This window comes from Macaca thibetana, chromosome 2 (assembly GCF_024542745.1).
Source record: "Macaca thibetana thibetana isolate TM-01 chromosome 2, ASM2454274v1, whole genome shotgun sequence".
NCBI lineage: Eukaryota > Metazoa > Chordata > Mammalia > Primates > Cercopithecidae > Macaca > Macaca thibetana.
In genome coordinates, this window is record NC_065579.1 from 9019812 (window position 1) to 9047672 (window position 27861).

At 37.5% G+C, this 27861-nt stretch overlaps 1 protein-coding gene across 8 annotated transcripts in view; it reads right to left on the reverse strand.

Moving 5' to 3' along the window:
* The window catches only part of TPRG1 (tumor protein p63 regulated 1), a 219753-nt gene that overhangs the window by 60322 nt on the left and 131570 nt on the right, over positions 1-27861 (reverse strand). For all 8 annotated transcript variants that reach the window (XM_050776422.1, XM_050776426.1, XM_050776436.1 and 5 more), the window contains one exon: positions 19546-19722. In XM_050776422.1, coding sequence (XP_050632379.1) covers positions 19546-19722 — 177 coding nt within the window. The remainder of the gene's footprint in view (positions 1-19545; positions 19723-27861) is intronic.

Genomic DNA, 27861 nt, shown 5'->3' on the forward strand with positions numbered 1-27861 from the left:
TGAGGTAGGCAGTTTCCCCTCACAGTGTAAACAAAGCCACTGGGAAGTTCAGACTGGGTGGAGCACACTACAGCACTGCAAAACTGCTGTAGCCAGACGGCCTCCCTAGATTCCTCCTCTCTGGGCAGGGCATCTCTGAAAGAAAGGCAGCAGCCCCAGTCAGGGGCTTATAGATAAATCTTCCATCTCCCTGGGACAGAGAACCTGGGGGAAGGGGCAGCTGTGGGCACAGCTTCAGCAGACTCAAATGTTCCTGCCTGCCAGCTCTGAAGAGAGCAGCAGATCTCCCAGCACAGTGCTTGAGCTCTGCCAAGGGACAGATTGCCTCCTCAAGTGGGTCCCTGACCCCCATGCCTCCTGATGGGGAGACACCACCCAGCAAGGGTCAACAGACACCTCAAACACGAGAGCTCTGGCTGGCATCTGGTGGGTGCCCCTCTGGGACGAAGCTTCCAGAGGAAGGAGGAGGCAGCAGTCTTTGTTGTTCTGCACCCTCTGCTGGTGATACCCAGGCAAACAGGGTCTGGAGTGGACCCCCAGAAAACTCCAGGAGACCTACAGAAGAGGGACCAGACTTAGAAGGAAAACTAACCAACAGAAAAGAATAACATCAACATCAGGGGAAAAAAAAGGATGATCACGCAAAAACTCCATCTGAAGGTCACCAACAGCAAAGACCAAAATCCACAAAGATGAGGAAAAATCAGCGCAAAAAGGCTGCAAATTCCAAAAACCAGAATGCCTCTTCTCCTCCAAAGGATCACAACTCCTTACCAGCGAGGGAACAAAACTGGACTGAGAATGAGTTTGATGAATTGACAGAAGTAGGCTTCAAAAGGTGGGCAATAACAAATTCCTCCAAGCTAAAGGAGCATGTTCTAACCCAATGCAAGGAAGCTAAGAAAAGAACCTTGAAAAAAGGCTACAGGAACTGCTAACTAGAATAACCACTTTATAGAACATAAGTGACCTGATGGAGCTGAGAAACACAGCACGAGAACCTTGTGAAGCATACAGAAGTATCAATAGCCGAATCAATCGAGCGGAAGAAAGGATATCAGAGATTGAAGATCAACTTAATGAAATCAAGTGTGAAGACAAGATTAGAGAAAAAAGGATGAAAAGAAATGAACAACGCCTCCAAGAAATATGGGACTATGTGAAAAGCCCAAATCTATGTTTGATTGGTGTACCTGAAAGTGTACGTTTCAGGAATAATGAAACTAAGTTGGAAAACATACTTCGGGATATTATCCTAAAGAACTTCTCCAACCTAGCAAGACAGGTCAACAGTCAAATTCAGGAAATACAGAGAACACCACAAAGATACTCCTCGAGAAGAGCAACCCCAAGACGCATAATTGTCAGATTCACCAAGGTTAAAATGAAGGAAAAAATGTTAAGAGCAGACAGAGAGAAAGGTCAGGTTACCCACAAAGGGAAACCAATCAGACTAACAGCGGATCTCTCTGCAGAGACCCTACAAGCCAGAAGAGAGTGGGGACCAACATTCAACATTCTTAAAGAAAAGAATTTTCAACCCAGAATTTCATATCCAGTCAAACAAAGCTTCAAAAGTAAAGGAGAAATAAAATCTTCTATAGGCAAGCAAATGCTGAGAGATTTTGTCACCACTAGAACTACTTTACAAGAGCTCCTGAAGGAAGCACTAAATATGGAAAGGAAAAACTGGTAACAGCCACTGCAAAAACAAACCAAAATGTAAAGACCATTGACACTATGAAGAAACTACATCAACTAATGGGCAAAATAACCAGCTAGCATTATAATGACAGGATCAAATTCACATATAACAATATTCACCTTAAATTTAAACAATCTAAATAGTCTAAATGCCCCAATTAAAAGGCACAGACTGGCAAATTAGATAAAGATTCAAGACCCATCAGTATGCTGTATTCAGGAGACGCATCTCACTTGCAAAGACACACATAGGCTCAAAAGAAAGGGATGGAGGAAGATTTATCAAGCAAATGGAAAGCAAAGAAAGCAGGGGTTGCAATCCTAGTCTCTGATAAAACAGACTTTAAACCAACAAAGATTAAAAAAAAGACAAAGAAGGGCATTACATAATGGTAAAGGGATCAATGCAACAAGAAGAGCTGACTATCCTAAATGTACATGCACCCAATACAGGAGCACCCAGATTCATAAAGCAAGTCCTTAGAGACCTACCAAGAGACTTCAACTCCCACACAATAATAGTGGGAGACTTTAACGCCCCACTGTCAATATTAGACAGATCAACGAGACAGAAAATTAACAAGGATATTCAGGACTTGAACTCAGCTCTGGACCAAGGAGACCTAATAGACATCTACAGAACTCTCCACCCCAAATCTACAGAATATACATTCTCAGCACCACTTAGCATTTATTCTAAAATCAACCACATAGTTGGAAGTACAACACTCCTCAGCAAATGCAAAAGTACAGAAATCATAACAGTCTCTCAGACCACAGTGCAATCAAATTAGAACTCAGGACTAATAAACTCACTCAAAACTGCACAAATACATGGAAACTGAACAATCTGCTCCTGAATGACTACTGGGTAAATAACGAAATTAAGGGAGAAATAAATAAGTTCTTTGAAACCAATGACAACAAAGATACAACATACCAAAATCTCTGGGACACAGCTAAAGCAGTATGTAGAAGGAAATTTATAGCACTAAATGCCCACAGGAGAAAGCAGGAAAGATCTAAAATCGACACCCTAACATCACAATTAAAAGACCTAGAGAATCAAGAGCAAACAAATTCAAAAGCTAGCAGAAGACAAGAAATAACTAAGATCAGAGCATAACTGAAGGAGATAGAGATATGAAAAACACTTTAAAACATCAATGAATCCAGGAGCTGGTTTTTTTGAAAAGATTAACATAATAGACCACCAGCCACACTAATAAAGAATTATAAATAAATAAATAAATAAATAAATAAATAATGAGAAAAGGGAGATCACCACTGATCCCACAGAAATACAAACTACCATCAGAGAATACTATAAACACCTCTATGCAAATAAACTAGAAAATCTAGAAGAAATGGAAAAATTCCTGGACGCATACAGCCTCCCAAGACTAAACTAGGAAGAAATCGAATTCCTGAATAGACCAACAACAAGTTCTGAAATTGAGGCAGTAATTAATAATCTACCGACCAAAAAAAGCCCAGGACCAGACAGATTCACAGCCGAATTCTACCAAAGGTACAAAGAGGAGCTGGTACCACTCCTTCTGAAACTATTCCAAACAACAGAAAAAGAGGGACTTCTCCCTAACTCATTTTATGAGGCCAGCATCATCCTGATACCAAAACCTGGCAGAGACACAACAAAAAAAGAAAATTTCAGGCCAATATCCCTGATGAACATCGATGTGAAAATCCTCAATAAAATACTGGCAAACCGAATCAAGCGGCACATCAAAAAGCTTATCCACCGTGATCAAGGTGGCTTCATCCCTGAGATGCAAGTCTGGTTCAACATATGCAAATCAATAAATGTAATCCATCACATAAACACAACCAGTGACAAAAACCACATGATTATCTCAATAAACGCAGAAAAGGCCTTCGATAAAATTCAACACCACTTCATGCTAAAAACACTCAATAAACTAGGTATTGATGGAACATATCTCAAAATAGTAAGAGCTATTTATGACAAACCCACAGCCAATATTACACTGAATGGGCAAAACCTGGAAGCATTCCCTTTGAAACCCAGGACAAGACAAGGATGCCCTCTCTCACCACTCGTATTCAACATAGTATTGGAATTTCTGGCCAGGGCAATCAGGCAAGAGAAATAAATAAAGGGTATTCAAATAGGAAGACAGGAAGTCAAATTATCTCTGTTTGCAAATGACATGATTGTATATTTAGAAAACCCCATCACCCCAGCCGAAAAACTCCTTAAGCTGATAAGCAACTTTAGCAAAGTCTCATAAAATCTAAATGCAAAAATCACAAGCATTCCTATACATCAATAATAGACATACAGAGAGCCAAATCATGAGCAAACTCCAATTCACAATTGCTACAAAGAGAATAAAATACCTAGGAATACAACTTACAAAGGATGTGAAGGACCTCTTCAAGGAGAACTATAAACCACTGCTCAGGGAAATAAGAGAGGACACAAACAAGTGGAAAAACATTCCATGCTCATGGATAGGAAGAATCAATATCGTGAAAATGGCCATACTGGCCAAAGTAATTTATGGATTCAATGCTATCCTCATCAAGCTACCACTGACTTTCTTCAGAGAATTAGAAAAAAATGCTTTAAGTTTCATATGGAACCAAAAACGAGCCCATATAACCAAGAAATCCTAAGCAAAAAGAGCAAAGCTGGAGGCATCACGTTACCTGACTTCAAACTATACTACAAGGCTACAGTAACCAAAATAGCGTGGTACTGGTACCAAAACAGAGATATAGACCAATGGAACAGAACAGAGGCCTCGGAAATAACACCACACATCCACAACCATCTAATTTTTGACAAACCTAACAAAAACAAGCTATGCGGAAAGGATTCCCTATTTAATAAATGTTGTTGGGAAAAATGGCTAGCCATATGCAGAAAACTGAAACTGGACCCCTTCCTTACAATTTATACAAAAATTAACTGACGATGGATTAAAGAATTAAACATAAGACCTAAAACCATAAAAACCCTAAAAGAAAACCTAGGCAACACCATTCAGGACATAGGCATGGGCAAAGACTTCATGACTAAACCACCAAAAGCAATGGCAACAAAAGCCAAAATGGACAAATGGGATCTAATTAAACTAAAGAGCTTCTGCACAGCAAAAGAAACTATCACCAGAGTGAACAGGCAACCTACAGAATGGGAGAAAATTTTTACAATCTATCCATCTGACAAAGGGCTAACATCCAGAATCTACAAAGAACTTAAACAAATTTACAAGGAAAAAGCAACCCCATCAAAAAGTGGGTGAAGGATATAAACAGACACTTTTCAAAAGAAGACATTTATGTGGTCAACAAACATATGAAAAAAAACTCATTATCACTGGTCATTAGAGAAATGCAGATCAAAACTACAAGGAGATACCATCTTGTGCCAGTCAGAATTATGATCATTAAAAAGTCAGGAAACAACAGATGCTGGAGAGGATGTGGAGAAATAGGAACACTTTTACACTGCTGGTGGGAGTGTAAATTAGTTCAGCCATTGTGGAAGACAGTGTGGCAATTCCTCAAGGATCTAGAACTAGAAATAGGATTTGACCCAGAAATCCCATTACTGGGTATATACCCAAAGGAATATCAATCATTTGACTATAAAGACACATGCACACGTATGTTTATTGCAGCACTATTTACAATAGCAACGACTTGGAACCAACCCCAATGCCCGTCAATGATAGACTGGATAAAGAAAATGTGGCACACATACACCATGGAATACTATGCAGTCATAAAAAAGAACGAGTTCATGTCCTTTTCAGGGACATAGATGAAGCTGGAAACCATCATTCTCAGCAAACTAACGCAGGAACAGAAAACCAAACACCACATGTTCTTGCTCATAAGTGGGAGCTGAATAATGGGAACATATGGGTACAGGGAGGGGAACATCACACACTAGGGCCTGTTGGGGGATGAGGGGCCTGAGGAGGGATAGCATTAGGAGAAATACCTAATGTAGATGATGGGTTGATGGGTGCAGCAAACCACCATGGTACATGTATACCTATGTAACAAACCTGCACGCTCTGCACATGTATCCCAGAACTTAAAGTATAATTTAAAAAAAGAAAAGAAAATATAGGTAGAGATGATAAATAATATAAAAAACTGGGATTTACTGAGATGTACCTGTCAAATCACTCTGTATTGTTTTCCAATATGTAAATGAAACTAAAAATAGTCTCCAGTGTTGTTTTTTTTTTTTTTTTTTTTTTTTTGAGATGGAGTCTTGCTCTGCTGCCCAGGCTGGAGTGCAGTGGCCGGATCTCAGCTCACTGCAAGCTCCGCCTCCCGGGTTCACGCCATTCTCCTGCCTCAGCCTCCTGAGTAGCTGGGACTACAGGCGCCCGCCACCGCACCCGGCTAGTTTTTTGTATTTTTTTAGTAGAGACGGGGTTTCACCATGTTAGCCAGGATGGTCTCGATCTCCTGACCTTGTGATCCGCCCATCTCCAGTTTTTAATTAAAACATGAAATATCCACACATTTTGCTTTGAGAATAAATATGTTTTGAAAATAAAAAAAATGAGAGAGTTAACAATATAGATTTTTAAAACTCTTTAAATGAAAACTTTATTTTAGCACTTTAAAAATTAAAAAGCACTGTCACATCCATCATTTGAATCTAAAATGACCCTATGAGCTAGGCCTCGCAAGGATTTATATTATTGACATTTGATAGATTGAAAATTGAGAACCCCCCAAATTAAAGTAAATTGTCCAAATTCAAATAGCGGGAAAATGGTGTGGTTAAGATTAGTCATAGCTTTAAACCTGTGGTTAATTGTCACGGAACCATAGTCTTCCCCTCCTTCCTCTACTTTTCTGGGAGGTTATAAACACCATAGGATTATGGAAATTGGTTCTTAATTAAAATCTTGGAATAAATCCAATTATGATAGAGGTAAGATTTCAGATAAGCAACAATAACAAAAGATATGTATGAGCAACTAGTTACCCTGGAGGATGAACCAGGCCTTTTACTATTTCCTGGTTCTGTCTCTGGTGAATGTTCTCATTCAAAGAGAATCTGCCTTCATTTCACACAAATCATCCACAGCCTTTAGTTGTCTCTTGCCATCACCCCTTTCCTTCATATTAAGCCAAAGGCAAACTGCATAAAACAAAAGTCTGTTTTATTAAGTACCAGTACATGGATATGCTGGCACTTGTCTGCTAAGTTCTGATAGTGCTCTTCTTGGTCTCTTAAGCAGAAGTTCCAGTAACAGTGAGGAGCACATGGAGAGGAAGGGAGAAGAGAAAGGACAAAAAAACCCAAAACAACAGTAGGTAACGAAAGAGAGAAAGAGGAAGAGGGAGGGAAGAGAAGAGGGTAAGAGAGGCAAGTAAAGGAGAGAGAGGAGGATAAAATATTATATATCCAAAGAAAAAACACTGGACAGAGAGTCAGAAGAACAGATTTTAAGGCCCGTGATCAATAGCTGATGATGCATGAATCCCTGAATACCTTTCAGTCTCACATTTCTCACCTGGAAGATGTATTCAATCAGCTCTGCCTTTTCCTGGGTGTTGAAGGTCAAATAGCACAAGGGAGGTAAAGATATTTGAAAACAGCATCGACATTACCACCTACAGCGAGTGGATACTAAGATTAAATCATCGCTTTTTTTTTTTTTTTTTTTTTTTTTTTAAACAAGGGAATTTGCTCAGACTCTGTCCAGGCTTTCCTTTGGAGTCAGCTTGCCATTATTTAGCAGCTGATTTTTCCTTGCCTCCTCCTCTTTTCTCCGCCTGCTGCTGCCTTACCTTTGACCTTATAATGGTGACTTAATGCCTGAGAAGGGCCAAGTAAGTTAGAAGTAAAGATAACAATCAAATTAGTCTACTTAGTTCCATGTTAACAAAAGCTTTAATCTGGGGGGAAAAAAATCAGAACTTGTTAACACCTCAAATCTATGAGGCATATTACAAAGTGCTTTCAAGTTATGTCATTAGAACCTAACAATAAGACTGTTAATGAAGCAGAATGATGATTAATGTCACCTTTTAATATGAACAAATAAAGTAACAGTTGTAAAACTGGAACTAGAACCCAGGATTCCTCTGCCAGTACTCTAATATGGATGTTTGCTGAGAAACCCTGAGCAGTACATAAACAACCATCACTTCATCACGATATGTTCCTTGCCCAGGGTGCCCAGAGGAAGCCCTTTAACACTTAACAGATGCCAGCTGCTGGCACAGGCTTCCCCACTCTAACCACAGGATGCAAATGTGGATAAGCTGCACAGGTTAATTAGGAAGCCTGGAATTACATCAGCCCCCAGTGGTAACAATTGGGTGCCTCATGGGAAATATAATATAATATTCCATGAAAAATTAAAGTTTCTTTGGTAAAACTAATGAAAGAAGGGAGATTAAGGGTGAGATTTTATGGGAATGATACAAATATACAAATTTTTCATCTTTTGGAATGAAGGTTTAATGAACGCTAAGATGGCACATAAACCAGAAGCATACTATCTAAATAAATAACCATTAAAGTAACTAATAATGATCATTATAAACAACTTGAAAGAATGATGTAGAAGTAGAAAAATAAGATGAAGGAATTGGGATGTTCTTGTAAATGGGAAGTTTACATCAGGGAGACTCCCTGTTTATATCAGGGTGTCAATGGATAATATTCAAAAAAAGTAAGACTATTAAGTTACATTTACAATCACTAGTAGAAAGAGAACCCTATGATTACTCTGTTAGAAGAAAATGCACTCAATGAAAAGCGAAGGAAATATAGACAACATGGTAATATATTTTTAAAAATTAATAATACAAAAATCAAAATGTTATAATTTAGACCTTAACTGTCATATTAATATATGTAAATAGGTTAAGCTTACCTATTAAAAGAAAAAGACCCCAAGTGGATCACAAAGTAAAATTCAATTATACGATGTATGCAAGTGCACATCAAAAACAAAGAGACTCAAAATGCTCAAAATAAAACAGGCAAAGATATACCAAGAAAATTCAAATAAAAATAACGTAAGGGTTGCAATATTCATCAGGAAAAGTATTAAAGTAATTAAACTCTATAATGAAAAATATTACATCTAAAGTAAAGATTCAACATCTATGAATATTTCTACAACAAAAAGTACAATATCAACATTCATATAAAGTCACAAGAGTAAAATAAATCCACCATAGTAATAAAAAAATTTATCCTATCTCAATGTATGACAAATCAAGTAGCTATATATATAAACATTACATATATGTAACTAAATGTAGCAATACATATAACATTTATTACTAAATAGACAAAGATAGAGTATACCTAAATAACATAATGATAGTAGATCTTAGTACCACTTATGAAACTCTACATGTATAACTCTATATATATGATATACTAATCTCACTACCACTTACTAACTCTATATGTAGAACTCTGTATGATGATATACTAATTCCAAAAAGAGAGAAAGTAGTATAATAGTGATATGCTAATTCCAAGGAGAGAGAAAGTAGAAAGCAGAGAGAGCACATTTAAGTATTTAAGAAATTGATTAAAAAATTGGTGATTTAAAGGTATACATATTTAGTAATTTCCAGAGAGTAGAAATAGTAAGAGAAGACATTCGCTGAACACAATGTAATAAAACTATAAATTAATAACAAAATTTTAAAGCATAAAAATTCAACTTTAAATAAAGTTACTTCAATCTATTCTCAGGTCAAAGAGGAAATGAACAAACAATAATATTAGGATATGAAATATAATAATAAAAACTATTATGTATCTGAAAAAGCCACACTAAAGAAAATTTAATAGTCAGAAAGCTCACATATCTAACAAAAAATAGCCATAAATGAATTAAAATTTCAAGTGAAGTTATTTATAAAATGCAAAATATATATACAAATATAGAATTAATACATAATACAGATAAATGTGGAAAATAGTGAATGAAAAAAAAAAAGAATTCTATTATGAACAAGTAAACCCAAAAGAAGTGGTACTTTAAAATCTATCAACCAACCATTAGCTAATAGAATCCGCACACACAGAAGAAAGTAATTCTCTGCAAAATAAACTTTTATTATTTCTTTAATTACCTATTTTAGGCTTTCTCAATTGAGTGAATATTTACAAACCTCTACAAAACTAAGTGATCTAATAATAAGACATAAATGACTGAAAGTTATCATAAAAGAAAGAAAAAAAATAAACATGTCAGTGCTATAGAGAAATTGAGAAAGTTGTAGTGTTTATCTTCCTTTAAAAGCACCAGGTTCAGGCATTTTCATAGGTGAAACACACCAAACTTCTACGTAACAAATAAAGCCCTTTGTTTATCTAATACAGTCAATAGAGAATAAAAAGAAAGTAGTTTTTAAGAAAATTATCTAACATTGAAACCAAACTTACAAGGACAGCCTGATTAAAAAAACTATATGTTAATTAAACTTATGAATATTAATGCAAAAACCTATTAATACTTGCAATTAATATTTAATCACATATTAATATTCAATAGCACATTAATAATTATATACTAATTCCAGGTAGTATTCATACCTCCAACCTGCCAAAATGTTTCAATAATAAAAATGTGTGACCATTTTTAATTAAACCTAAGGAGAAAAGTAAATATATGATCATCTTCAAAGATGCAGCAACAACATTTGATAAAATTCAGTAACTAGGCATAGATTCCCAGCAGACTGCTTTTCCTGAAAATAATAACTAGAAATTCTGCAGACACAACTGATAAGTGAATAAAACCCATTCTTCCACTCCCCACTTTGCCAAAAAAACAAACAAAAAAACTACCTGAAGACTTTGGAGTGTAAGTAGTTGCTACAATTTCAAGGAGGAATAAATCCCATAGTATTTTATATACCAGAAAAAAAACAAGAAAATATGAACCACTCTCAAGAAAAAGGACAGTCAACAGAAGCAATCCTGAGATGACCAAGAGGTTGAAATTATCAGAAAGAACTTTAAAGCAATTATTTTAATTATGCTAACTTAGGTAAAAGAAACTATGCTCATAAACAATAAAAATATAAAATTCCTTAAGAAAATAAAACCTATACTAAAGAACTACATGGATATTTTAAAACAAAAAGGTATAATATTTGAAATAAAAAATACTGGATAGATTTAATAGGAGAATTAAATGACAAAGAAAAATGTCAGTGAACATGAAGACAGAGAAAAGAAAATTATCCAATTTGAAGATAAGTCAGAGAAAATAATAGGAAAAAATAGAGCTTCAGAGACTTGTAGGACAGTATCAGAAAGTTTAACATACATGTAATTTAAGTACCAGGAAAATAAATAGAAAGAAAAAATTAAATAAAAAGTAATAGTCCCAAACCTCCGAAACTTGTTGAAAGATAAATTTACAGATGTAAGAAGCTTAAATAATCTCAAACAAGATAAATACAAAAAGAAGCACATGTAGCACATGCAAGTCAAATTTCTAAAAACTAAAGATAAGGATAGAATGTGAAAGCAGTCAGAGAATATAAAGAGGAATAGCAGTTCAAATCATTGTGGACCTCTCATCAGAGATGGAAGCCAAACAACAGTGGAACAACATCTTTAAAGTGCTGAAAGAAAAAAGAAGTAATAATGTCAGGCCAAATTCTATAACTAGAGTAAATATTCCTCAAGAATTAAGACTAAATAAAAGCATTTTCAGAAAGAAAAACTAAGAGAATGTATCACCACTAGATTATACTACAAGAAATGCTAAAATGTAATTTTTCATGTATAGGAAAAATGACTTCAAAGGGAAATGAATCTTATGGAAGAAATGAAGAATATCATACATGTTAACATCTAAGTAAACATAAAAGACTATTTTATCTAAATTTCTTTGAAATACTTATGATTTATTAAAGCACAAGTTATAACATTATCTTGCAGGTCATGGATTAAAAGCATGAGCCCGCTGTGTGATTTCTACAACAAACACACTTTAAATACAAAGACATGAATAGGTAGAAAGTAAATGGATAAAAAAATGCTATGTGTATTACTCCCTTTTTATACTGCTATGAAGAAATACCCAAGACTAGGTAATTTATAAAGAAAAAAGTTTAATGGACTCATGGTTCTAAGTGGCTGGGGAGGTCTTACAATCATAGCGGAAGGTGAAGGAGGAGCAAAGGCACGTCTTACGTGGTGGCAAGCAAGAGAGCAAGTGCAGAGGAACTGCCCTTTATAAAACCATCAGATACACAGAGATTTATTCACTATCATGGGAACAATATGGGAAAAATCTACCCCCATGATTCTATTACCTCTCATCGGGTCCCTCCCACAACATGGGGATTATGGGAGCTGCAATTCAAGATAAGATTTGGGTGAGGACATGGCCAAATCATATCACTATGCAAACTGTAAGTATAAAAATGACACAGTGGTTATAATAAGATCAGATTTTAAAATAAACTTTATAGCATAAAATTTTGCCAGAGATAAAGAAGAATACTTCATAATGAAAAAAAGGCTCAATTCACCAGAAAGACACCATCACAAATGTGCATGCACCTAATAACAGACTCAAAATATGTGAGGCAAAAGTTAACAAAATTGAAAAGAAAACTAGAAAATTCCACAGTGATAGATTTTTGCACTCCATTCAGTAACTCTTAAAAAACCACACAAAAAATCAGTAAAAATATATATAATCCAAACAGCATTATTAAACACAATATCCCAATTGATATTTGTAGAAAACTACAAATAAAATTCAAGTGCACATGACAAATTCACAAAGATATATCATAATGCACTTCATAAAACAAATCTCAAAGTATCAGTAAGGAATGAAATTAAAGACAGTATGCTCTCTAAATTAGAATTAAGTAGAATTAAGATATCTATAAAAACCTGAAGTATTTGGAAATTAGCCAAAACAACTTATAATGTATCCATGGATCAAGAGAAAAATCACAAGAAAAATTTAAAAATATCTCTAAATGATAATAGAAGCACAACATATCAAAAGCTCTGGGATGCAGCAAAAGTAATACTTAAAAGGAAATTTATAGCTGTAAATGTTCATATTAGGAAAGTTTAAAATCAATAACCTTGGGTTGCACTTTAAGCAGTTAAAAAAAGAAAAAGAAAAGTAAACCCAAAGTAGAAGAAAGGAAATAATAAAGAAAAGAGTAGAAATGGGCCGGGCATAGTGGCTCACACCTATACTTCCAGCACTTTGGGAAGCTGAGGTGGGCGGATCACCTGAGGTTGAGAGTTCGAGACCAGCCTGACCAACATGGAGAAACCCCGTCTCTACTAAAAATACAAAAAATTAGCTGGGTGTGGTGGTGCATGCCTGTAATCCCAGCTACTTGGGAGGCTGAGGCAGGAGAATCACTTGAACTCGGGAGGTGGAGGTTGCGGTGAGCCAAGATCACGCCACTGCACTCCAGCTTGGGCAGCAAGAGTGAAACTCTGCCTCAAAAAAAGTAAAAAATAAAAGAGCAGAAATCAACTAATTAGTAATCAGCAAAACAATAGTAAAAATTAACCAAGCAAAAAATATGTTCTTGTTAAAAACCAACAGAATTGGTATGATCATCAACAGAAAAGAAAAAAGAGGGAAGACACAGATCACTGATATGGTTTGGATCTGTGTCCTCACCAATTCTCATCTTGAATTGTAATCCCCAATAGGAAGACGATTGGATCATGGGGGCATATTTCTCAGGAATGGTTTAATGCCATCCTCTTGGTACTCTCCTCATGATAGTGAGTGAGTTCTTGTAAGATCTGGTCATTTAAAAGTGTGTAGCATCTCCCCACTTTCTCTCTCACTCCTGCTCCTACCATGTGAGATGCCTTGTTCCCCTTTTCTTTATGCCATGACAGGAAATTTCCTGAGGCCTCTCCAGAAACAGAAGCTTCTGTATAGCCTGCAGAACTCTGAGCCAATTAAACTCTTTTTTTCTTTCTTCATTTTTTTGAGATGGAATCTCATCGCTGTCACCCACGCTGGAGTGTAGTGGCTCAATCTCGGCTCACTGCAACCTCCGCCTCCCATGTTCAAGCAATTCTCCTGTCTCAGCCTACCAAGTAGCTGGGATTACAGGCATGCACCACCATGCCTGGCTAATTTTTTTTTTATTTTTAGTAGAAATGGGGTTTCACCATGTTGGCTAGGCTGGTCTCGAACTCCTGACCTCAAGTGATCCACCCACCTTGGCCTCCCAGAGTGCTGGGATTACAGGTGTGTGCCACTGCATAATAACAGACTCAAAATATGTGAGGCAAAAGTTAACAAAATCTCTTTTTTAAATAAATTACCCAGTCTCAGATATTTCTTTATAGCAATGAGAGAACAGAATAATACAGAAAATTGGTAGCAGGAATAGGGCATTACTATAAAGATACCTAAAAATATGGAAGCAACTTTGAAACTGGGTAACAGGCAGAGGTTGAAAGAGTTTAGAGGGTTCAGAAGAAGACAGAAGGATGAGGAAAAGTTTGTAACTTTCTAGAGATTGGCTGAATGGTTATCACCAAAATGCTGATAGTGATATGGACAGTGAAAGCCAGGCTGATGCAGTCTCAAATGTAAATGAGAAACTTGTTTGAAACTGGAGCAAAGGCCACTTTCGTTATGCCTTAGCAAAGAAGTTGGCTGCACTGTGCCTCTGCCCTAGGTATCTGTGGAACTTTCAACTTGAGAGTGATGATTTAGGATTATATAGTGGAAGAAATTTCTAAGCATCAACACATTCAAGATGTGGCCTGGCTGCTTCTAAGAACCTATTCTCATACACATGAGCAAAGAAAGACTTAAAATTGGACTCATATTTAAAGAGGAAACAGCATGAAAGTTGGAAAATTTGAAGCCTGGCCATATGGTAGAAAGGAAAAAAATAAAGTCCATTTTCAGGGGAAGGATTCAGGTAGGCTGCAGAAGTTTGCATAAGTAAAAAGGAGCAAGTGCTCATAGCCAGGACAATGGGGAAAACACCACACAGACATTTTAGAGGCCTCCTTGGGAGGCCCTCCCATCACAGGTCCTGAGGCCTAGGAGGACTAAATCCCCAGTGTTAGAAGTGGGGACTAATGGGAGATGATTGGATTATGGGGGCAGATTTAGCAGGAATGGGTACCATCCTCTTTGTACTGTCCTCACTATAGTGAGATCTGGTTGCTTAAAAGTATGTAGCACCTTCCCCTTTCTCTTGCTCCTGCTCCCACTATGCAAGATGCCTCACTCTCCCTTTTGTCTTCTGCCATGATTGGAAATTTCCTGAGGCCTCCACAGAAGCAGAAGCCACTATGCTTCCTGTATAGCCTGCAGAACTATAAGCCAATTAAACTTATTTTCTTTATAAATCACCTGGTCTTAAACAGTTCTTTATAGCAATGAGAGAACAGACAAATAAAATCATCAATATCAGGAAAGGAAGAAGATATCACTAAATATCTTATGGACATTAAAGGGATTATAAGGAAATAATATTAACAACTTTATGCCTTCAGATGCAACAACTTAAATAAACAACAAATTCCTTTAAAAATATAATTTATCAAAATTAATATGAAATAAAAAATTAGTCCTCCTAGGCCTCAGGACCTGTGATGGGAGGGCCTCCCAAGGAGAAAAAATTATGAGAAACACAATATTTATAAAATAAATTGACTTTATTATAAGAATTTCCCACCAAGAAATGATCAAGCCAAGATTTCCCTTATTAACTCTATCAGACAGTCAATGAAAAGATAACTCCACTTATATACAAAATATTTTAGAAAATAAAAGAGAAGGGAACATTTTCCAACTTGTTTTATGATGGTAGCATAGCCAAAATATGAAAACCTAGCAAAAACATTTTAAAAAATGAAAATAACAGAGTAATACCTGTCATGAACACAGGCACAAAAATTATCCATAAAATATTAGCAAACTAAATCCACCAATGCATAAAAAGAATAACATGTCACAACCAAATGTGTTTATCTTAGGAATGAAAAGCTGACTTAATATTTGAAAATCTTAATAAAAATAAGACTTTCAAAAATTAGGCAAGCAGATGAAAAAATAAATATGCATAAATATGCAAATTCTAAAAAGCAAGACTAATAAATGGGGAGTAACTCAACCAGATATTGATACATAATATAAAGTTATAATAATTAAAACCATTTTGAGCTTTAAGAAACACAAATGGAATGGAACAGAGAATCCAGGTATAGAAACTCACAGAGGAAAGTACTACATTATAAAATAATAAATATAAAATATTAAATATATGATATTGAGAAATCTAGCCTGTCATCTGTATAAAAATTAAAGTTGATTGCATACTTTCTTCTTTACTCAAGGCAAATTTTAGATGAAATATAAGTCCATTGTTAAAAGTAAAATAAAATTACTAGACAAAAACTTGGAAATTTATAATTATAGTATGGAGAAAGCTTTTCTCAAAAAGACACAAATTTAGAAGGTTTGAAAGAATGAGAAATTTGATACCTGTATTAGTTTGTTTCACACTGCTGGTAAAGACATACCCCAAACTGGGAACAAAAAGAGGTTTAACTGGACTTACAGTTCCACATGGCTGGGGAGGTCTCAGAATCATGGCAGGAGGTGAAAGGCACTTCTTACATGGTGGTGGCAAGAGAAAATGAGCAAGAAGCAAAAGCAGAAACCCCTGATAAACTCATCAAATCTCATGAGACTTATTCACTATCCCAAGAATAGCACTGGAAAGACTAGCCCCCATGATTCAATTACCTCCCCCTGGGTCCCTTCCACAACATGTGGGAATTCTGGGAGATAGAGTTCAAGTTGATATTTTGGTGGGGACACAACCAAACCATATCAATACCCCAAAACTAAAGGTCATGAAAAATAGCATAATAACGTTAAAAGAGGTATGACAAACTGGGGAAAATTTATTTGCAACATATAGGACAGAAAAAGATTTCAGTGCTCTAATACACAAATAGCTCTTACAAATCAATAAGAAAAAAATCAAACAAAAAAAAATACGGGCTATAGTCACAAATAGGCAGTTCACTGAAAAATAAATAAAATGGCTTTCTAATCCAAGGATAAAAAACACATACCGTTCTTCAAATTCTAGTGATGCAATTCAAACCCCAAATAGGAGACTTTTCTTTACTATCTCACTGGCAATGTAAAAAGGTTTTGTAACATTTGATATTGGTGTGGGTGTGTGGAAAAGATTGCCCTTACACTTTGTGAAAGTATTAATTGGTATCACCTGTCTGGAAGGCAATTTGACAATACTCATCAGTTAAAATTTACATTACTTTGATCTAAAAATTTCACTTCTGGGAATTCATTAATACATTACAGAAACAATTGCACATTTGTGCAAAGTATTGCAAGCAAGGATATTTGTAGCTGCACTTTGTAGTAGCAACAGTAAAAATAGATACACATCAATGAGGGACTGGCTAAATAGATCAAGCTTAAGATGTAATATTCTCACAAGAACAGAAAACCAAACACCGCATGTTCTCACTCATAGGTGGGAACTGAACAATGAGATCACTTGGACTCGGGAAGGGGAACATCACACACGGGGGCCTATCATGGGGAGGGGGGAGGGGGGAGGGATTGCATTGGGAGTTATACCTTGATGGGTGCAGCACAGCAACATGGCACAAGTATACATATGTAACAAACCTGCACGTTATGCACATGTACCCTAGAACTTAAAGTATAATAATAAAAAATAATTTAAAAAAAAGATGTAATATTCTGCATTATTAAAAAACACTGACATTGATCTATAGATGATTATATAAATCTCCAAAGTATACCACTGGTAGATATTATAGCATGAGGCAGGACAGTTTATGACATGTGCTTTCATTAGGTAAAATAATACATAATAAATATGTGTGTAGATATATACTTTTAAATGTGCATAAGCATATATACACAGAGAGACCTTGATATGGTTTGACTGTGTCCCCACCCAAATCTCATCTTGAATTGTAACTCCCACAATTCCCATGTGTTTTGGGAGGAACCCAGTGGGAGGTGATTGAATTATGGGGGCAGGTCTTTCCTACACTCTTCTCATGATAGTGAATGAGTCTCATTAGGTCTGACGGTTTTAAAATGGGAGTTTCCCTGCACAAGTTCTTCTCTTGTCTGCCACCATGTGAGACGTGCCTTTCACCGTCCACCATGATTGTGAGGGCTTCCCAGCCCTCACGTGGAACTGTAAGCCCAATAAACTTTTTTCTTTTGTAAATTACCCAATCTCAGGTATATTTTTATCAGCAACGTGAAAATGGACTAATACAGACCTTTTTATTCTTTTATATTTATAGACTATTTATTTTAAAATACCCAAGAAACTGCTGACTATCACCCATGGAGAGAAGGCTGAAGAACCGAGGGTCTGGTGTAGAAGAGAGAGTTCCTGAAAATGAACATTTTTTGGAATATTTAAATATATATTTTACAATGTGTAATATTATTATTGAAAAAATCAACAATTTTAAAAGCTAATGAACTTAATAAATTAATCACTTTCTGCATCCATGAAAAGAGTAAGCAAAAATAAGTTTTTTATGTAGTATGCATAGTGTAAGGAAAGTCAGTCACCTGATGAACGTGTGCTTTTTTCTGTATCTTGAAAATATTTCAGACCCTACTATGTGCTAGTCCTAATGCCAGTTGTTTAAAGGACAACAAAATCAATATTTGCCCTCAAGGAATTCACAGTTCAATGGGAAGACCACACATTCAGTCTTAGAGGAAGACTGTTGTTTCTCTGGCTTAGATCTAAAATGTTTAGTAAAGGCAGACGCCTCGAAGACCATGACAGGAACTTAACCAATTCAGCATTCTCCTCTGTAGACCTCCCGAGTCTTTTGGTAGTTGTCAAAATCTGTGAAACAGTTGACACATCTCACCACCCCCATGTCACAGAGCTTCCAGGAATGATCCCAACAGACATTTTATAAGAAGAGCGACTACCCATTTTGGTTCTATCCACTGAGCTTTACAGAATAATTTCAATTCCCAGAGGCATTCCACTTTTTAGCTACCTCTTTGGAATGTTCTTCCCCTTTGGTTCTCCTTCTTTGGCTAACTCCTACCCAATATTAAATATTGGCTCAAGTGTTCCTTCTGGAAGTTTTCTCTGATTATCTGACACACAAATTAGGTCGAGTGCATTTTCCCCATGTTCCCACAGCTCTTTCTTACTTACATTTAGCTATTTATTTGTCATGTCCTCATAATAAAATACAAATTTGCTGATATGGTTTGGCTGTGTCCCTACCAAAATATCCACTTGAATTGTATCTCCCAGAATTCACATGTGTTGTGGGAGGGAACCAGGGGGAGGTAACTGAATCATGGGGGCCAGTTTTTCCCATGCCAGTCTCGTGATAGTGAATAAGTCTCATGAGATTTGATGAGTTTAACAGAGGTTTCCACTTTTCCTTCTTCTTCGTTTTCTCTTGCTGTGGCCATATAAGAAGAGCCTTTGCCCTCCCGCCATGATTTTGAGGCCTCCCCAGGCATGTGGAATTGTCAGTTCGATTAAACCTTTTTTTGTTCCCAGTTTGGGGTATGTCTTTATCAGCAGTGTGAAAACAAACTAATATATTTACTTAAAGTTGTATCCCTGGAGGCTGACATAGAGGAGGAACTCTAGTTTGATGATTTCAACTTTCATGATTTCACTATCCTCCCTTGGGTTCTCCCAGCTTACAGTGCCAAACTGAATTTTGAGGTTGTTTTCCCTGTATGTCCATCCCTGCTGCACCACTTCTTCAAGTCTAAGATATATACTCACTTGTCCAGGGACATCCCAGGGAAGGTAAAGTTGCCCAGGCAGATGCGATAGACAGCACTCAGAGGAATCCGCTGCAGCTGCACACAACTGAGCATGATGAAGTCATATTTGCAGATCAAAAGAGTCTTGTCCGTGACCAGCAGAATTCTCTCCTGCTCATTGTTCCAGTGGTCTATCCTATAGGAATCATCACAGCAAATAAAAATTGACGACATAGCCTGAGTCAAAAACAATGATATTCACATCTCTCCTAGCACAGAAAACAGAGACGTTTGATGAACTCAGAAGAGAGAGGGACTGAGAAATACCTAATGCCACACCACTACCCCACTCGGTCTGGTCCCATGACCAATGAAGGAGGAAAGGTGGAAGATGATGGAGAACTATTTCATCATCCCAGAGGTCAAAGATGGTTGATTATCCACGATGGAATCCATTAGGGGAATACCCAGTGTGTGTTGTGTTAGCAGTCAACTGACTCATACTTCCCCACATCTTCCCAGTTCTCTAGGAAACTTCATGGAGGACATCTTCCCTCATGGACACCAAAAATCTCTCTCTGTTCTAGCTGAATCCGTACCACAAATTTACTCACCATGAACTAGCCTACGCTAATTTCCAAAGGTTGCATTGCTGACTGGAAGTATATTGGAGACTTGAACACAGGTCCGCTGTCTTCCAAGTTATCTCATTCCTATTTGCAGCTCATCCTACCATATCCTTGTGGTAGAAATGTGAAACAAGTGAAGTGAGATTTTTATGAACCAGAGTAAAGTAGATAAGGAGATAAACTAGATAAGTGTTTACTGAATTAATTGGCCTGAGATGTGAGAGCCTTCCAGGACACACATGGAACATTCTGACTGAGAGTTCAGAATTTCTCCAAGAGAGAGAACAGAAAGAAAAAGCAATAGCTTCTTGTTAAAAGAGAGTGAACATGGTTCGTAATTCCTGCAGACCGACAGCGCTTTTGCTGTCTGCTTACTATAGGCTTTAGGATACAGCACTTCGAGACTTATACTAGAATTGTTTTAGTACATGTTTTGTTTTTCCCTAAAAAACTGAAAAGATTGATTGATGACCAATTCTTGTCTGAATCCTCACCACACAGAATCAATCTAATACGTAAATGGTATGGGCACCCCTTTCCCACCATTCTCCACACAGTAACCACAGTGCAATTCTTAACATACAAACTGAATGATATCACTCCTCGTTCACTTTATTAAATAGCATCCCCTTGAGTTTAGGTTCATAACATGGACTACACGCCTGTATAATACGGCCCCTACTCAGGGTCATCTCAGAGTAGGCTGAAAACACTCATTGTTCAAGTCATGGTTCAAATGTCTCATTCAAAGAGGATTTCCTAAACTCTGTATAAATTTGGCCTCGTGGTATTTCCTCAAAGCAGACATCTTTTCCTCCTTGCGGCATTTGTCACAGTTTGTAAGAAGAAATGAAGTATAAAATGCTTAGCAATGGGTACCATGTGGACACTGACCAATCAGAATATACACCACAATACTGAAGATAGGGAAATGCTAATAAGTACAAGCTGAGTAGGCTGAGTATCAACCCTGTGTGTGTCTATGCATGTGTGTATGTGTGTATGTGTGTGTCCCACGAAGGCAGAGACTGTGTCTGTTGGGCTATTCACTCCATCTCCATCGGTCAAATAGCCTGCACTAAATACATATCTATTGAGTGGATAAATAAGTTCCAGTTATCATCATTTTGGAAGCCTTTTGGTGGTGTGAGGATGGAGGTGGAAATCTGTAGCTTTATCACCTACTAACTCTGAAAATTGGACTTTTAACCTTTCTATGGCTCAGGTTCCATGTCTGTGAAATGAAGACAATACTAGTACTCACATCATCCATTTGGGGAGAAGATTAAAAGAAATGATTCTCTGTTAGGGCTTTATAAATTAGCTGTTACTATTGCTGGAAGGCACCTGTGTCACTAAGTGACTTGGGTAACCCAATTATGTGCCACTTCACAGTGTAGTCTAATGACAGATAGGCAAGATGAAGTTAGGAGTTGAATCAATAGGAGGACATACAGGAGAAGATACAAAGGACACAAAAAGGGAGACAGAACTGAAAGAAAGGAGAAGCAGAAAAAGGAAGAAAAGAAGAATGAGGTCATTAATTGAGGTCCTAGTATATGCCTGCCATTATATATTGATAAGTATTAGTTCTATATCTTACCACAACCCATTGAAGAAGGTTATGGCCAAAAACACTGAGCTAGATTACCCTAGTAAAGTTAGTGGTATTGTGAAAGGAGATGGCATAAAGTTTAAGAGAGCTGGTTTAAGTCTTGGTTCTACAGTTTCCATCCAGTGGATACTCACCTCCATACAGGGATACTCACCTCCTCCTCCTCTGCTTTGAGAGAAAGAGGAAATTCTTGAGAATCTGCTTGACATTCTCAGTCTTAGTCAGAAAGAGATGAAGACTAAAATTTCTTATCAGATATCTACATAAACTTCCCTAAATAGATTGCATCTACTTAGCAGTAAGTTATAAGCTGCTGCCTAATAAACCAGACTTGTTTTAGTCTAAAAAAACTTCAGCTTTTGGTTGAATGGTTTTACTGAAAATGTCAGCACTCCATAATGAGATATATTTTAAAAGGTAAAGGATTCAGAAGAAAAGGAGGATTCTTTTTAGGAATACAGAGTGCTGTGCTCTGACACAAACTCTGCATAATTTACATGTCAGAAATATCTAAATTCAAGTAAACACACAGGCTTATAAATAGTTTGGGGCTACCATCTCAAGTTCCTGGGTTGTATGTTTATTTATTTAGACATCAATCACAATTTTTCCCCTAAGAACTCATGGAGAACCATTAAATTGCATATTCCAAATATTAACAGCATTGAGCTTTAAGTGGCAATAACAACAAATATAGGAATAGGAATAAAAATATACTGTGTTTGTACAGCTTAGAGAGGTTTACAAGGTCCTTGAATATCAACACTGTTCTTTAATCTTCACAAGAACCCTTTGGTCTAAATGTTATTACCCTTTTTTTGAAGACAAAGAAACTAAGGTCTACCGACCCTTAAAATGACTTGTTCAATGCTTTGCACCCAACAAACGGTGGTGCAGGGAGCTGACACAGGTACTGAGACACCATATCCAAGCATAGTGTTTGCCTTCTCCTCAGTACTACCTACGTTTAAAAAGCGGACCCTTCAGTGTGGTGTGGAAACATGGTAAAACCAATCTCCTCAAGAAGCTGATGTGATGAGACATACCATTCCTGGAATTGTTCCTTCTAGCAAACTTCTTCAGAACAACAATCAAGACTGTCTTTTTCCACCCTTGTCCTCTTTCAGTGTTCCTAGCTTGGGGAAGAACCCTTCTTCCATCCAGTTCTTCAAGCTAGAGACCTGGGAGTCATTCGGATTCACCATATTTCCTCACATTCCATGCCAAGTCCTACATATTTTACTCCTAAGGTAAAGATGTCAATGCCACCCACCTCTCTCCATTTTCCGCTTCACCATTCTAATTCACTCTTTCATCATCTCCTGCCTAGATGATTGCAATCACTCTCGCACTAGGCTTGGGTTACTAGTCATCCAAACCTGATTCCCCTACATATACTCCTGCTCCCTTCCAATCCCTTCACCCTACTGCAGTGAGGGGATTCTTTGGAATAAAAAAGCAAATCTCAATCTCATCTTTACTGCCCTACCCTGGTTTAAAACACTTGAAAAGTTCTTGCTCTTCTGAGAAATGACCGAAACCCTTAACCTGGTCTAAAAGTTTCTGCAGGGCCAAGCTCTAACGACTTCTTCAATTCCCTCTCAGGGCAAGTCTCTCCACTCCATTTCCTTTATCTTCTTTCAGATCCTTGTATTCACCATGCCCCCTCCAACTTAAAGGCCTTCGTACATGCTGTTCCCTCTGCAGGCAATGTTGCTCAGGATCTCCACCTAGTTAACTCTGATAGAGCTGAGCTCCATTACCCTTTACTCCAGCAAACCTTCTCAAACCTCTGTGGCTACTTCTCTTCTCTCCGATATACACTTTCAGACCACGCACATGTCCCCCTTATGGTACTTATCTTGGATGCTATTTTATAGTTATTTCTATGATGACAGAATTCATGTCTGTCTCCTCTCCTATACTGTAAACTCTAAAACTACAAAGTCAATTCTTAGCCTTGTGTCTCCAAGGTTGTGGTATCCAAAACATACTTCTGAAATGAATTACTAAAAAAACAAGCTATCCTTGCACTACACAACCTATATGCCTTGGTTCATTCTGTTTGGGGAACCCAACTTTCAGGTTTATACATTGAAATAGTACCCCACGAAATGACATATTTTCTGTCAATAAACAATCAGTAACATTGGGGAAATGTTCATGCCAAAATAGTGAGAAAGAGCAGGATATAGAACATTACCTGTGGTATCCTTCCAATTTTGTATCAACAACAAAATCATCCACATATCAAAATGTTAACAGTGATTATTTGTGAGTAGTGGAATTTCAGGTGACTTTTATTACTTTTTATGCTTTTATTTGCCAGAGTTTAGTTTTTTTGACCACACACAAATTAAATTTTTTGATACGAGAGGAGAGGTATTTTTTAAATAAATTACCCATCCTTAGGTTTTCAGCTTAAATGCTATCCATTCCGTGGAGCCTTACACTCACCTCCCCTATCCACAAGTGGCTAATATCTTTCCTCCCTTTAAATATGCACAAGGCCAGCCGTGGTGGCTCAGGCCTATAATCTCAACACTTCGGGAGGTCGAGGTGGGAGGCTCACTTGAGCCCAGGAGTCTGAGCCCAGCCTAGGCAACATAGGGAGACCTTGTCTGTACTAAAAATAAAACAAATAAAAAAGTTAGCTGGGTGTGTTGGTCCGTGGCTGTAGTCCCAGCTACCCGGGAGGCCAAGGTGGGAGGATCACTTCAGTCCTGGAGTTCGAGGTTTCAGCGAGCTATTATAGCACCACTGCACTCCAGCCTGGGGTACAAAATGAGACCCTGTCTCAATCAATCAATCAGTCAATCAATCTGCACATGCCTCTATCAGTGCTTCCGTTGTGGCCCTAATCACAGTTTTCTTTATATTACAGTGCTTTCTATCCTACCCATTTCTCCCCCCACGCATATTAAATGGATGCCCCTCTAGTGTAGAATCAGTGCTTTATTTTTATCTGTGTCTCCTCACCGTGTTCAACAAAGAGTCCAAGAAAGAGCAGGGGCTCAACAAATGAGCAGGCCACAGAACGAAATATATAGAACCAGGAGATCCATTCCCTCTGTCGTGAGAGCCCGTCTTCCCTGGTGAAGGAGTCTGTGCATCTCATCTAGTTGCCACTTTTCCTCAGCACCATTATCCCTTCCCCAATTGAGGAGGAGCCTAGGTTCTCCCCCAGATAAAAAAGGCACCTGCGAGCTCCGTGAGTCTTCAGTTTCCTGGGATGACAACAGTTTCACCAGCAGAGGGCAACAGTGAACTAGGAATCACAGGCTGGACCCATCCCGAGAGCTTCCAGTGTCCACACCCAGTTACTCAAATCATCACAGATGCCCTCCCAGTGGCCCCAGCCCCACACCCAGCAATACTTTCAGTTGCTCTTTTAAGGCTGTGTCAAATTAGTTTGTGGTTTGGAAATAATTTCCTTTCAAGAAAGATTTTCTTTTAATATTATTCTCTCTCTCTTTCTTTCTCCCTCTCTCTTGTACACACACACACACACACACACACACACACACACACACACATACACACACACACACACACACACACACATACACACACACACACTCTCAGTAGAGGCATCTTCCTTGATATTAAATAGTTACTATTGGTGATTTACAAATCAACCTTCATGCACCTTCAAACCTCTTAGCCCAGCCCTTGGACAGATAGTATCTTGGCTAACCAGGAATCAGCAACCCAGGAGGAAAGTACTGAATCATTCATTCCACACATACTCCCTGATCACCCACTGGGTTTCAGGCCCTGAAGAGGATCCAATTTTGTTTTGCTCTTCAAAAAACACACAGATGAAAAATGCATGGCATTAAAGCAAAGCAATTTCTCTCCCTCTGAGTTAAGTGGAGTCTTGGAAAACCTTTAGCTAAATAATCCACACATTCACATATTTTTCTTTCAGTCATTTGGTTACTCTTTCCCTGGGTCTTTCCAATTTGCTTAAAATAGAGGGCTCTCAAAGTAAACACAGGACACTAATAGAAACCCAATTGTCACCAACCTTCCTTGTTCCCAGGTTTCCTTGTCTCCCTGGAGTTCACTTTTTCCCCGACTATCCCATGCAGCCCGTCACATACCAGGCTCTGTACTAATTACCAGGAACAGAGAGAATATCATACCACTATTAAGGAATATACAATCCTCGGAGATGTGAGGGGTAAATATGTAAGGAAGAGTAGTGTGGTGTAATGAGGCTTGACAATGGTAACTCAAGCCCACAGAAGCTGAACCCCGGTCTCCAGATTCCCAGCCTCTTGCCCAGAGGGTTTGCTACTCCAAGCATCTATTCAATGCTCTTGCAGAAGGTTCTCTTATCAACACTTCATTTCCTGCTGTTTGGTAAAAATCTCAGGGTTGGAAAAGCACAAGTAGCAAAGTACGAATGATTCTTTGAAATGTTCACAAGACTCAGGAGTATTTATTCATTTTGTTAACACTTCTTTAAGCTGCACTTAATATAAGACAGATAGAGTGTCCCCATAAAAGACAGGTAGGAAAGACCTGGAAACACCCATTTATGTGTCCCCTAAAAGCTACTTTTTCCCTTTAGCAAGGAAAGTCCTACCATGTGTTCCATCATATTGTTGCAGTTGATTACAGGAAAAAAAAAAAAAAAGTGGCCATTTTTTTTCTTTATAAAACAAAGGGCTTTGCAAGTTCTAAAAATTTAATAAAAATCGCAAACATTAAATTTTAGTTGAAAGAGATACACACCCAAACACACACACACACACACACACACACGTTTGACGCTTCTGAAATTTACATGTACTGAGGAATAATTCTGCCATGAATTTTTCTTAGATTATAACAGCAGAAGCCTCCATAAGAGGGTCTTCTATGGATCAGGTATTGTGCTAGTAGCTATGTACATATCATCTCTTTTGATCTTCACCAACAATCCTGATAAATACAGATGAGCGCAAGATTCCTGAGCAGTGACGGGCTTTCTATCACACAGGTTTGGGGTTGGAAATGCAGCTCTGCCACTTACTAGCTGTACAATCTTGTAAAAGTTACTTATCCATTCTAAGATTTGGTTTTCATGTCTCCAACATGAAGATAATAATAGTATATTCCTCGTAGGACTGTTGTTAGGATAAAAGAGAGATGACATACGGAGAATTTAATGCAATACAAAGCACACAAAAATATTCAAATATTGTTGGTTATTAATATGATGGTGATGATGATAAAGATTCTTCTACATCCCTTAAACACTTTGTATATTTATTGAATAACAAATGAGTTAATGAGGGGATGAGTGAAGTAAATCTAGTTAAAGAGAAGTCCTCAAGCCTATAATAGTTTTCAGACATACAAAATATTTTCATTTTAATTTCCTAAAAAAATTAAAAGAGAAGTCATTAATTCCACGTGTGTGTGTGTGCATACATATATATATATATGTTTTATAGGGGTGTGTGTGTGTATGAGAGAGAGAGAAAGAAAAAGAGAAAGGTTTCTGTCTGTCGGTTTTTCTGGCGTAACTAGTCTTATTTTTGTTATACTGCAAGTTACTGCAAGTTATACTTAAGTTACTGTGACTTAAAATATAGACCATGCATTATATGTAAAGTTCCCTTTGCAGGCAGCTGTTGTGGAACACCTTGTAAGTCAGAACCTGGAACAGTTGGAAAAAAGATCCAAAAGGAAACTCATGAGAGTCCCAGTTGAAGGAGTTATGCTACATTCATTTAGATACCCTGGCCAGAGAAGCCAATGAAGGAGGCAAATATGAGCCTCCATCAGAAGACACAGGGCAGCAGCTCAGGATTATATTAATAGCTGAAAAGTGAAGTTACTGATTTACGATTGAACTCCTCACTGTGTGGCATAAAGAAAGCATTTCTTTAGAAAACCAATACCAAGTAATCAGGCCAGAAGTAATCCCCCTACTGATCCGATAAATATTAATTAATCTACTGTTGCACTCCCGGCACCAATGGTATAATGGTGAACAAAACAATCCCCTCTGGTGCTTACATTCTAGGAGGGGACACAGACAAAAGTAAACAGACGAGTCAATACAGAGACCTGGAGAAAAAGGAAATAGGAGAAT